This window comes from Oculina patagonica, chromosome 12 (assembly GCF_052425735.1).
Source record: "Oculina patagonica isolate OP01 chromosome 12, crgOcupat, whole genome shotgun sequence".
Taxonomy (NCBI): Eukaryota; Metazoa; Cnidaria; class Anthozoa; order Scleractinia; family Oculinidae; genus Oculina; species Oculina patagonica.
This window is the reverse complement of record NC_135769.1, coordinates 6,071,548-6,083,680: the sequence shown is the minus strand read 5'-3', so window position 1 is coordinate 6,083,680 and position 12,133 is coordinate 6,071,548. Positions and strand designations below refer to the sequence as shown.

General features: G+C 38.1%; 3 protein-coding genes across 3 annotated transcripts in view; 2 read left to right on the top strand and 1 right to left on the bottom strand.

Annotated features, from left to right (window-relative positions):
* LOC144631748 (uncharacterized) overlaps window positions 1-2,444 on the top strand; it is an 11,002-nt gene extending 8,558 nt beyond the window's left edge. The window contains exon 4 of the mRNA XM_078490296.1: window positions 1-2,444. This exon is cut by the window's left edge and continues 1,079 nt beyond it. The gene's annotated coding sequence lies outside the window, so the exon portion shown is untranslated.
* A 1,326-nt stretch (window positions 2,445-3,770) lies between these two features.
* Window positions 3,771-4,570, bottom strand: LOC144631489 (uncharacterized). Its single transcript, XM_078489927.1, has one exon. The coding sequence runs from the start codon at window positions 4,545-4,547 to the stop codon at window positions 3,801-3,803; it is 747 nt and encodes a 248-aa protein (XP_078346053.1). The 5' UTR covers window positions 4,548-4,570; the 3' UTR covers window positions 3,771-3,800.
* Window positions 4,571-6,271: 1,701 nt separating this feature from the next.
* On the top strand, window positions 6,272-7,091 carry LOC144634027 (uncharacterized). The gene has a single exon (XM_078492965.1). It carries the CDS (start codon window positions 6,305-6,307, stop codon window positions 7,043-7,045), a length of 741 nt encoding a protein of 246 aa, XP_078349091.1. The 5' UTR covers window positions 6,272-6,304; the 3' UTR covers window positions 7,046-7,091.
* Window positions 7,092-12,133: the final 5,042 nt, after the last annotated feature.

The following is a 12,133-nucleotide window of genomic DNA, read 5'->3' as shown; positions in this document are numbered from 1 at the left end:
TAATAGTACTATTGATGACTTCTAACAGTTATATATTGGGCTCCTTTCGTATCCTGGGCAAGGCCGTAACTAGCATGAGGCAAGACAAGGCACTTGTTTAAATTTTTACCCAAAATTAAAAACAAATGTTTTGTTGGGAAAAAAAATCCCCGGTCGAACAAGGTTGAGTTTTCTCAGGAAATGCATACCTCATGAAAAATGTCTCTGAAAGAGATTTATAGCTTCTAGATTTCAAAATGTTCTGGAGGGCTGCCCCCAGAACCCACTAGCACGATCTTGCTTCGTCTATGGAAAAGGTCTGGTTACGGCCCCGCTGGGTTTATTTTTGGATCAGGTTTGTTCTATTCTGGTTCTCGCAAGTCGCCACGGATGCCCATTGGAATACCTATTCGTTGCACAAAGAAAAAAAATCAAATTGCAGTAATACTGCAGCAATTTGATTTTTATTGAGTGCAACGAACAGATCACGTATTTGACAGTCATTTACCGATCTTATCATAAGAACTGATGCATATTATTTGTTGTGTTACAGATACAGCGCGTTTCTAATGATAGTATACGGCTCAGGTTATTTCAATTACAAAAACTGGGTCGAAAATTTGACATCTCAATCTTCAGACCGGCATCGAATTACAGTAAAAACCTGCGTATAAGAACACCTATTTTGGCGGTTCAGGCTGATTTGGTTCTTATATAAAGGGTTATAATCTTCAAAATCAGCCTGTAGGTGTTCTTAAGTGTTCTTAAAAAAAGTTTCTTAAAATAAGGAACATACTAGTGGCTACCGATAGATGAAATCAATATATATGCACACAATTGTAGTTTAATTTTAATAAAATTGATAAATCAAGGCAATACTGTACTGTAATTGGGGTGGAACTATTATGTGTGCAATGAAAAGTAGTGTTGATCTTTGATATTTTTCCATATAAGAACAACTTTCATTTTTCAGGCTGAATGTGTTCTTATATAAATGGTACTTTATTTCCTAAAATCAGGCCTGGGTGTTCTTAATCCACTTGTTCTTATACGCGGGTTTTTACTGTATCATTAAATTGTAGTTTTTCACTGATAGAGTGGTTTTACTTAACCCGTGAAATAGATAGTGGGATAGTACACGCTACTATACCTACTTCGTATTTGTTCTTCTTGATATTGTGCTATAATAAGTACATGATTCTTTTGTTTTGTATTTACTTTTTGTTTTTCGTGTACCACGAAATAATACTAATTAGGACGCACTATTATACACTAACTAACAGCTAGTTTTTGTTTCACGGGTGAAGTAAATCCACTCTATGGCATTTCAATGTTTACAAGTCTTACAAGAAAGATTACTTTAATAAATCTACCAAACCTACAACTGACTTGCAAGAGATATCAAACAATAATTGGCATGTCAGTTAAATCAAATTTGTCAGACGATGAGTGTTATATCGCAGCAAACTTATTATTCAGTATGCTTGCTAACATTTCAACCGATTACATAAACAAAACAGCAAGAATTGATAACATGGCAAACAACAATATGAAGACTACTAATGCTTCCCTTTTGGCTCGATCAATTTTTTTAGCAATAGTTCTCTTCGTATCAGAATGACCAACATTTGCGCGAGGAAATTCAGTGGAAGGAACATCACAGCCCAAAAATTCACATAATGGCTTCCACCCTTGTTTGACGTTGTAGATTAGAAGTTTCTCAGCCGGAATGACGGCCCGGACTCTCTCGTTGTGTTGGCGATATTTCGCTCTGTACAGAACTCCAGCCTCGGGATTGGTGCTTCCACAAATCGCCTGGTGCATGAGGTCAAAATAACGGCGCGTTTTTCTCATCGACGGTGCGATCTCCAGTAGAATTTTCATGTACAACGGCAACATTTTGCTTTTGATTCGAAGGTGCTCTTGCCAACTTTTCAGCCAAACGTCTTCGGAGTCCCGCACTGTTAGAATTACCTTTGCTTCTGGGAAGGCGTTGGAAATTTCCTCGTACCAAAATGCTGCTGGATGGTCGGTGACCGCGTCGACATCTTTGAAAACCTCTTTAAAGTCAGGGAGGTGGTCAGTTTCGAAACTATCCAGCCATGGTTGTAAGTGAAAATGTTTTGAGGAATGATAGTACACTTCGTATCCAAGAACTTCTAAAGCTCTCGCTAGAGTACAAGTCCCTGTTTTCATCAACCCTGCACAGATGACCTTCATTCTTGCTTTACACTCCAAATGGCCGCTAAAGCGCAAGTGTCTGTTCTGCTTGAGGCTTTCTTAATATGATTATTTATAGTATCGTTTGCATTTACACTGCCGGTATGTATTTTCATGGAAGCCACATCATCATGAATCTTCTTCATCGACTCTTAACGTTTAAATGAGACTTAAACGTTGAAATGAAAGACGAATTTAATATCTTAAAAAAACAGCTTGCAAGGAATATCAAACCAAAACATTTGATTTTAGTATCATTTGCAATGCAAAACCTATCTCTTTTATATGATTATCTATTGTATTAGAAATAAAGGAAAATATATTGGGCAGGACTTTACAATACCCGGCCCCCGGGACGCGGCCACTTTATTTAGTTGTGTCGGAATGCATAAAATAACGAAGCATAACACAATAGGCATTGAAAGCTTGCCAAAAGAGAATATTTACACTGTAGACCTGGTGTAAGAAGACTAGCAGTATTGCAGTCGCCGTGAAACGTCGCGATCAATACCTCATTGCGATTCTTTCGTGAGGCAAACGAATAAACATTCCTTCCATATTTAGACCTTTTGCAGCTTCTTTGTTATTCTTTTCCGATTCTTTTGAGTTCATGCAAATTGCTCTCTAAGCCTTGTTACTCAAAGAACAAAAAGAATTCGAACCTGCAGCGAAATTTGCATTTACACAAAATAATGAGAAATAGGCTGCAAAAGGAAAGATTTTATGTATTCAGTCAGTAACACGAGCAACTCGGTAAAAAATTCCGAGCCTAATCAATCTATGACCTTTCGCATACCGGTCCAATGCTCTACCATTGCGGGTACGGGAGACATTATGGGAGCTAGGGGATATATCCAGGGTCCAGATGTGAGAAACATCCCGCATGCTGCTAGGAAGGCTATTCATAATTGTCAAAGAGTGAGATATGTTTGGAAATAAAGGATGGTCTATTTTAAGCTTTGAGAAAGAAAACGAGAAAGCTATTATTTATGATCAATCATTGGCACAAGATAATCGGGGAAAATTTCCGAGTTCTCCCAGCAGGAGTCGAACCTTTAATTGATCAAATCATCAGTTCGACTCCAGTAGGCAGAACTCAAGTCACTGAATAAATACAATCTTTCTGATAATCTATTAAGTTGTTTGAAATATCTATGGTCGCTTTTGCCAAAGACGAGGCAAAAGTTGCGAGCGCCGATGCTTGAGCGGCTTGGTGGGTTTGGGGGCATGCTAGTTACTCCAGAACATTTTGGAATCTAGAAGCTCTGAACCACTATTTTCAGCATTTTATATGAGGTATTTCTTCCAAAACATCATTCTCGTTTAGCTGGGGATTATTTTCCCAACTAAACTTATTTTGGTTTTAATTTTGAGTCAAAATCTAGACAAGGCAAGTTCTCTGTCTTGCTTCTTGATACTTACGTGGACATCTTCGTCTTCCTAATAGTTCAAATAAAAATCCAAACGTTGAAATGAAAGATTGCTTTAATAAATCGATTACATGACAGATTCCAAGGAATATCAAACTATAACATTTCGATTTTAGTAACGGAATTCCTATGCCCGTTAATTTGCAGACAGACGTCTAGAGCTCACAGTGTTCAGATTTTTTGCCAATAATAATTTCCACCCGACAACGCAATGGCGAAGAAAATCAACAAGAAAGATGCAATGGCAATCAACACTAGTAGTGCTTCCAGTTTGGCTTGTTGAATTTCTTTAGCCATATTAATTTTGGTATCAGCATGGCCAACATTTGCGCGAGGAAACTCAGTGGAAGGAACATCACAGCCCAAAAATTCACACAATGGCTTCCACCCTTGTTTGACGTTGTAAATGAGAAGCTTCTCCGCAGGAATGACCGCCTGCACTCTAGCGTTGTGTTGGCGATATTTCGCTCTGAAGAGAGCTCCAGCTTCGGGATTGGAGCTTCCATGGATCGCGTTGTGCATGACGTCAAAATAATGACGTATTTTTCTCCTCGAAGGAGCGATTTGCAGTAGAATTTTCATGTAGAAAGGCAACAACTTGCTTTCGATTCGAAGGTGTTCCTGACAACTTTTCAGCCAAGCTTCCTCGGAGTCTCGCACTGTTAAAATGATCTTTGCTTCTGGAAAAGCGTTGGAAATTTCCTCGAACCAAAATGCTTGTGGATGGTCGGTGACTGCGTCGACAACTTTGAACACTTCTTTAAAGTCAGGGAGGTGGCCAGTTTCGAAACTATCCTGCCATATTTGTAAATCAAAGTGCTTTGATGCGTAATGGTAAACGGTGTATCCAAGAACTTCTAAAGCTTTCGTTAGAGTAGAAGTCCCTGTTTTCATCAACCCGGCACAGATGACCTTCATTCTGACTTTACACTCAAATGGCTCTGTCTGATTAACATTTCAACTGCTGAACCCAGTTTTTCAAATTAAATAACCTAAGCCATGTTTTGTTCTATTGTTTAATTTGGCCCCTTGTTTAGCTACATAATCTCTTTTGCAATTTGAGTTTATAACATCCCACTGGAATAAACACAAACCAGTTATTTTTAGACTTACCGTAATTTAATTCATTTGATCACAGATCACGCCTTTGCTTTTAGTATACAACTGAATAACCTGATTAAAGAATTGTCGACCCGGCCCACGAAAGGAATAAACCATATACCGTAAAATTCAGGTTATAAGCACCCCGCTTATAAGCCCCCCCTCCCCCCCCCAGTTATAGGCCCATCTACCTGGAAACAAAAAAATCATCTGATTATAAGCCCCCCCCCCCCGGATATAAGTCCCTCTCTGCCAGATGACTGTACTGAACAGGGCTAAATGTTGCTTTACTATGCGTTTTTAACTTAAAAACGTATTTCGATCAACGCTCCCGTTGCTCGTTTCGGTACGTTTTTTTATTTTGCTTATAAGCCCTCCCCGATACAAGCCCCTCCACTTACAAGCCCACCCAAAACCCCTTATAAAGTTGTATAAGCCCAGGGCTTATAACCGGAATTTTACGGTATATATAAAGGTCGGGACAGACTAGTGCTAGGTGACAGTGACAAGTCGCACCGACAGGTCTCTGCACTATTTTGACGCCATGCATAACGCGATCCATGGAAGCTTCAATCCCGAAGCTGGCGCTCTCTACCGAGCGAAATATCGCCAACACAACGTGACGTCAAAAAGCTCAGCCTGACTGAGTTACGTTTGGCGGGAAAATTTTAATACTCGAAACTCCTTGTTTCTTTGTAGTGGCTTCCTGTTTGTCAAAATTCCTATTTGTGCAGCTCCATTTGCTTAAACAGAGCGCCAAGACTGTCTGTCTTTCAATATCTAAAAGAAAAATTGCTCAAAAGCAGACACAAATATTTGTGTGTTCAAAACTATATGGAAGACTGCTTCGAAGAGATCACAGATACAGTCTCCTGTGTGGAAATGCCCACAAAAGAAAGAAAAAGCCAGTCGCAATACCAATGAATCTCCTTCTGTAAAACCCTTCAAACGATGTGCAAACGAAAGGAGGCGAAGGAATAAGGAAAGAATAGAGGTTAGTTATTTTGCTTATTTGCTTACCGTATTTTCTCAATCATAACCCCGGCGTTGATTTGAAGCCGGCATTTAATCGGGGTCTGGTGTTTATTAATGCGCGAAGTATAATTTTCTGTAACGCCGGGTTTGTATAAATAATGGCATGGGGCGTTTTATCGAGGTCCCGCCGTTTATTTGCGGTCGAGGAAACAAGTAAAAATATTCTCTAAAATAACACTGCCACGACAAACTGGTATACGATTTGCCACTTTGGTAATTTTTTATAATGTTCAAGGAAACGTCCGGTGAAAAATAACTGGATGGATGCTGTAAACAAAATGAAACTGCATAGACACCGTCAAGAAGCAAACCAAGTGCAGCGCGCTCAGCCAATTAGAAGCAGGTATTTTTTTCTGCTCGTCCAATCCGGATCAAGTAACTTTGCCCCGGGCAATTACTAAAATTAAAAAAATGGCCTCTGTCTCAGCCAATCAGAATTCAGCAATTTTGCCCTCTACGTTACAAAAAATATTAATTAAACGGAGCCGAATTCATTGACAGAACGTGCTTCAACCATTTTGAACTCCGGTAAAGTCAGAATGAAGGTCATCTGCGCCGGGTTGATGAAGACAGGGACTTCTACTCTAGCGAAAGCTTTAGAAGTTCTTGGGTACACCGTGTATCATTACGCATCAAAGCACTTTGATTTACAAGTATGGCAGGACAGTTTCGAAACTGACCACCTCCCTGACTTCAAAGAGGTTTTCAAAAATGTCGACGCAGTCACCGACCATCCACAAGCATTTTGGTTCGAGGAAATTTCCAACGCCTTCCCAGAAGCAAAGGTCATTTTAACAGTGCGAGACTCCGAGGAAGCTTGGCTGAAAAGCTGTCAGGAGCACCTTCGAATCGAAAGCAAGTTGTTGCCGTTCTACATGAAAATTCTACTGGAGATCGCACCTTCGAGGAGAAGAATACGTCATTATTTTGACGTCATGCACAACGCGATCCATGGAAGCAGCAATCGCGAAGCTGGCGCTCTCTACCGAACGAAATATCGCCAACACAACGCTAGAGTGCAGGCGGTCATTCCTGCGGAGAAGCTTCTAATCTACAACGTCAAACAAGGGTGGAAGCCATTGTGTGAATTTTTGGGCTGTGATGTTCCTCCCACTGAGTTTCCTCGCGCAAATGTTGGCCATGTTGATACCAAGATTAGTATGGCTAAAGAAATTGAACAAGCCAAATTGGAAGCAGCAGGAATCTTTATTTTTGTATTTGCCATATTATCCTTTCTTGCTGCATTTTCCTTCAGTATTTTGTTATGGCGCGAAAATTAATGTTGGCAAGAATACCGAACAATTAGCAAGAGGAATGCTGTATGTAATTAAACGGTTCTACTTATAGGGATTTCATTATTAGAGTGATAATTACATAGCTATTTGTTCGATTCGATATACCTTGCAAATTGTCATTGTAGTAGATTTATTTCAACGGTTAATTTCCATTTAACGTTTAGAGGTGAGGAAAGGCTTTTTAGAATGGCTTACACGGAAACCTGTTACTGACAGTATAAATACAATCAATACAATACTATAGATTATCATAAGGGGCGGCTATTTTAACTAATTAACCATAGAAATTTTTGTTAAATGTGAAAGATATTAGCATAAAGGACATATATATCCAGAACTGTATATCCAGAACAAATGTAATGAAAAGTGTATAAATAAAACTTGATATCGCAAGTCGTCTTTTACTTTGGATAAGAAGCATTTCAAAATCAACGCTCGATCTCGCTTCGGTACCGTATTTCTTAAAGATATTAAAATTGTCACGAAGGTTCACAGATCTTGCCATCGTTACTTAGATAGATAGATACTTTATTGAAGTTTTAAAATTTCAGCATTAAGGCTGAATTGGATAAAACTTTACGCTAAAAAATATCTAAAAGATGATCTATTTACATAAAAGCAAGTTAAAAAAGTTGAATTAATTAAGTTAAAAATACAAGCAAAACAAAAAGGGAAAAAAAGAAATCGACTATTTACAATTACTATTAAAAAAACTGTTTTTCAACCTGTTCGTTTTGCAGACGGGCATGTGAAAACGTCTGCTGTTTCTTAGATTAAAATTACATTTGTTGGGCGCAGGTAAAAATTTGAATAATTTGTGTTCAGCCGGTTATTGTTTATACAACTATATATGCCGGCTCGTCCTTGAGATGTCTTCTGATCAGGAACGCTTCATCCTTGCAGCTTTTTAAAGCTAGACTTAAACGTGCCTCTAGAACTCTTGACTTAATTCAATTTGAAAAAGAGGCGTGCTTAATTTATTTGAAGGACCTTGACTTTATATACCTTAAGGTTACTATTGTTAGCGGCTGCTAATTTTAGCGGTTTTAGCGTGTTGGGCGAAAATCGCTAAATCTAGTACTCGCTAAAATTTGTCTCGGTCAAATTTAATACGCGTTAAATTTAAGTACCCCCTCCCCCCACCCCAAAGGGAATCAAAATTAAATAAAACTGCCTTGAAAATTGTTTTAAAAAATGGATGCCGGGATCATTTTCTGATATTTTTAGTTAATTTTGTTCTTCTGGCAATGCAAATGTTCGTTCAATTTCAAGTGAGTTTGTTCTTTTACTGAACATTTATTTCCATCTTAGCTTAATGTTTATTTAAAACTGGTTCAAAACGATATCGCTAATTTTTTAAATTTTCGGAAAATCGCTAAAATAAATAGTCGCTAAATCTTGTTCAGAAAAAATCGCTAAAATTAGTAACCGCTAACAATAGTAACCTTAAGGGATTTCTAGTTCTTTTTTTAAGATTTCTTTTGGTTTTATAGTTATAAGTTTAGTTTGTATTTAATGACCTGCCTCAACAAAAAATTATGTATGTATTTATGTTCTCCACCTGCGTTGATTAAGGTGGCGTTACGTGTTAACTGAATTAATATAACATGCAAACCCCTTGCAATGTACACTCTTTATAAGTTCTAACCTTTTTTATAAGAACGTCGAGGCTGAAAAAAGGCCAAAATTTTATAACATCTTAAGAACGTGCTCAAGGCTGAAATTTAGTTAAGGGCGAATTTTATTCTTTCCCCACTCTTGTGAGTGACAAATATATGTACTAAATGAATCAATTTTTATTCAAATCCAACCTGTAACCGACATTGCATCACCCATCAGTTACGTGAACGTGTTAATATAGATTAGGAATGAATTTATTGCAATACCGCTTTTTTAAGGCTAAAATCTGCGAAAAAATTAAGAACGTTCAGCCTTGACCGAAAATTAGATGTTCTTATAAAGAAAAGAGTTTGAGAATAAAAATGTGCGACAGAAATACACAATCGGGTAGCATTTTTAAATGCTGCCCGATTGTGTAAAAAAACATTATCACGGCCTTAATAACTTCGGCGACTTTACCAGTAATTTTTCAGTCCTAAAGAAATGCAGCGGAAAACTGGACTGCTTGATTTACGAAATGCTGTTTATTAGAAGAAGAAACCTAGCCTGAACACGCAATCGGATTCTATCCACGCGAAACTATTTGTTTAAAACAAAAATGTTAATGAAACATCACACCTCTAAACGCATTCACTGTTGAACCGTTATTTTTCTTGTCACTTGAAAATGATGTTATGACGACATCGAAACGTTGTGTACTTCTGTCGCTCATTTTTATTCTCAAATGTTTATCTATTTTAATCTTATTCAAAGAAAAGAGTGTAATGCAAACGATACTATAGATTATTATAAGAGAGCTTCTTATGTTGGCACGAATAATGTTTCTGTTTTGGTTTGCCGCTCAATAGGGGTTCATCAGAAATTAGCATAAGGCATGGTAGGAACATTACTTTGTTGCCACGAAATCAAAAGATTATCGCAGTACCTTAGTGACAAGGGGATCACTCCAATACGATAAACGTGTGTTTGAATGTTTCTATATCAGTGGTCACATTCGGACTCGTATCTGTCACTAGCTTATTGAAAACATGGCCAAACGTGTTTTTAATTCGATTCTTGGTGCCCGATGAAAAGAGTTAAAAATAATTGTCCTTATTAGGACGGCCGAACGGTGGCAGTGGCCGCTAATTAAGGGTTTTATTTACAGTGTTATAGTGGCAATATTCTCGAGACTATGACAACTGGTCGCCGAATAGGGGCTGGCCGCTTAATAGGGGGCTCGACTGTGTTGAAGTCAAATGTCTATGTTTTTTATCTCTAGCAAATGTCAATTTTAGTCGATCACTTTCATTTCAACGTTTGAATTTCATATGGAACTTAAGATGCGATGAAAGACATTTTACTGAGGATCAGGATGGTTTCCACGGAAACACATTACTACTAATGTATTAATGCAAACGACACTATAGATTACCAAAAGAAAGCTTCAAGAGGAACGAGTCATTTTGAGCCGAGTAAAGCCACAATGAAAATCATTTGTGCAGGGTTGATGAAAACAGGGACTTGTACCCTAGCGAGAGCTTTAGAAGTTCTTGGGTACGAAGTGTACTATCATTCCTCAGAACATTTTCGTTTACAACCATGGCTAGATAGTTTCGAAACTGACCACCTCCCTGACTTCAAAGAGGTTTTCAAAGATGTCGACGCGGTCACCGACCATCCAGCAGCATTTTGGTTCGAAGAAATTTCCAAAGCCTTCCCAGATGCAAAGGTCATTTTAACAGTGCGAGACTCCGAAGACGTTTGGCTGAAAAGTTGGCAAGAGCACCTTGGGATCAAAAACAAAATGTTGCCGTTCTACATGAAAATTCTACTGGAGATCTCAGCGTCGAGGAGAAAAACGCGCCGTTATTTTGACCTCATGCACTATGCCATTTGTGGAAGCACCAATCCCGAGGCTGGAGTTCTGTACAGAGCGAAATATCGTCAACACAACGAGAGAGTTCGGGCCGTCATTCCGGCTGAGAAACTTCTAATCTACAACGTCAAACAAGGGTGGAAGCCATTGTGTGAATTTTTGGGCTGTGATGTTCCTCCTACTCAATTTCCTCGCGCAAATGTTGGCCATGCTGATACCAAGAATACTATTGCCAAAAAAATTGATCGAGCCAAAAGGGAAGCATTAGTAGTCTTCATATTCGTGTTTGCCATATTATCTATTTTCGTTGCTTTCTTTAATTTAATGTGATCGGTAAAATGTTGGCAAGCATACTTAACAGTTATTAGCCAAAGGCGAAGTGATTATTATTATTATTATCACCGTGCCTGTTGCGAATAATTGTTTTAGAATAATTTTTAGAGGTGAATATCAAGAACTGCAAAATTAGTGTTGAAAACACGACAAAAAAAAAACAAAAGTGCTCGCTAGCATACGTATAAACCAGTTAAATTCATGGACTGAATCCGAAGTTAAAGCAATAAAATGGGACAAAACAAGCACTGTGGGCCTGAATGGAGGTACCTTGATAACACTAAACAATTAATGTTTTTGCTCTGTAACATGAAACGGTTAAATTTTAGGTAGTGTAACAGTCAAGTTAATTCAGAAAGAAGCAAAACGGCTCCAAAAAGCCAATATTATTTTGTTAAGTATATCAAGAAGATTTCGGCCATTTTTCATCAATTTCCGATCGTTTCGTTTCGGTGAATATATTGTCATAAACCGAGCTTCTCGACCAATCAGAATGTCCCATTAACCTCTGGAAATTATACTAATGAATAATAGCTTAAAGATGAATTCCAGTCCGTACTGCGCAATCTCGGCTGCAATGTTTATGTGAGCCCACACGAAGGAATGTTTACAAGCAAAACTAAAAATTCCGCGACAAACTTACCTTTTTCTTCATTATTAACGCCAGATATCCTTGCAGAACAAATAATAACGAGTAGAAGAACCTTGACGCTATTTCAAACCGATGTTTCAGCTCATCGGGAATTCTTGAACGAAACGAACCGTAATGGCGGACTAAAAAACTTCATGTATGCTGTCACCGAAGTGTAACGTTTCAACGAATTCAAAACAAAAACGAAAACAAACCCAGAGTCTGCGCAGTACGGACTAGAAATCAGCTTTAATATGTGATAAATTCAATTTAAAGGGCATGGCAATAAGTTTGATTGATATATTTTGTAAGTTGTAGGTTTGGTAAATCCAATTTAACTAAGCTTACTTTTAAACATTGAAATGTTAAATAAATGATAAACTAAAATTAAATGATAACAAAAGATATTTAGAGCGGTACCCACTGAAACACGTGGCAAAGTTAATATGTATATCTACCTTGATTTATAAAAAATGTGGCTTTCGGGCTGTTAAGGAATTATGGGGTTTCACTTTTTTGTTTGGACATGGAGAATTGTTCGGCTTTCTTTCAATGAAATGTTGCCCTGTTTGAAGTTGTGATTTCAATTTTCCTTTTTTCCTTCCTCCCTCCGTCACCCATCTACACCCCC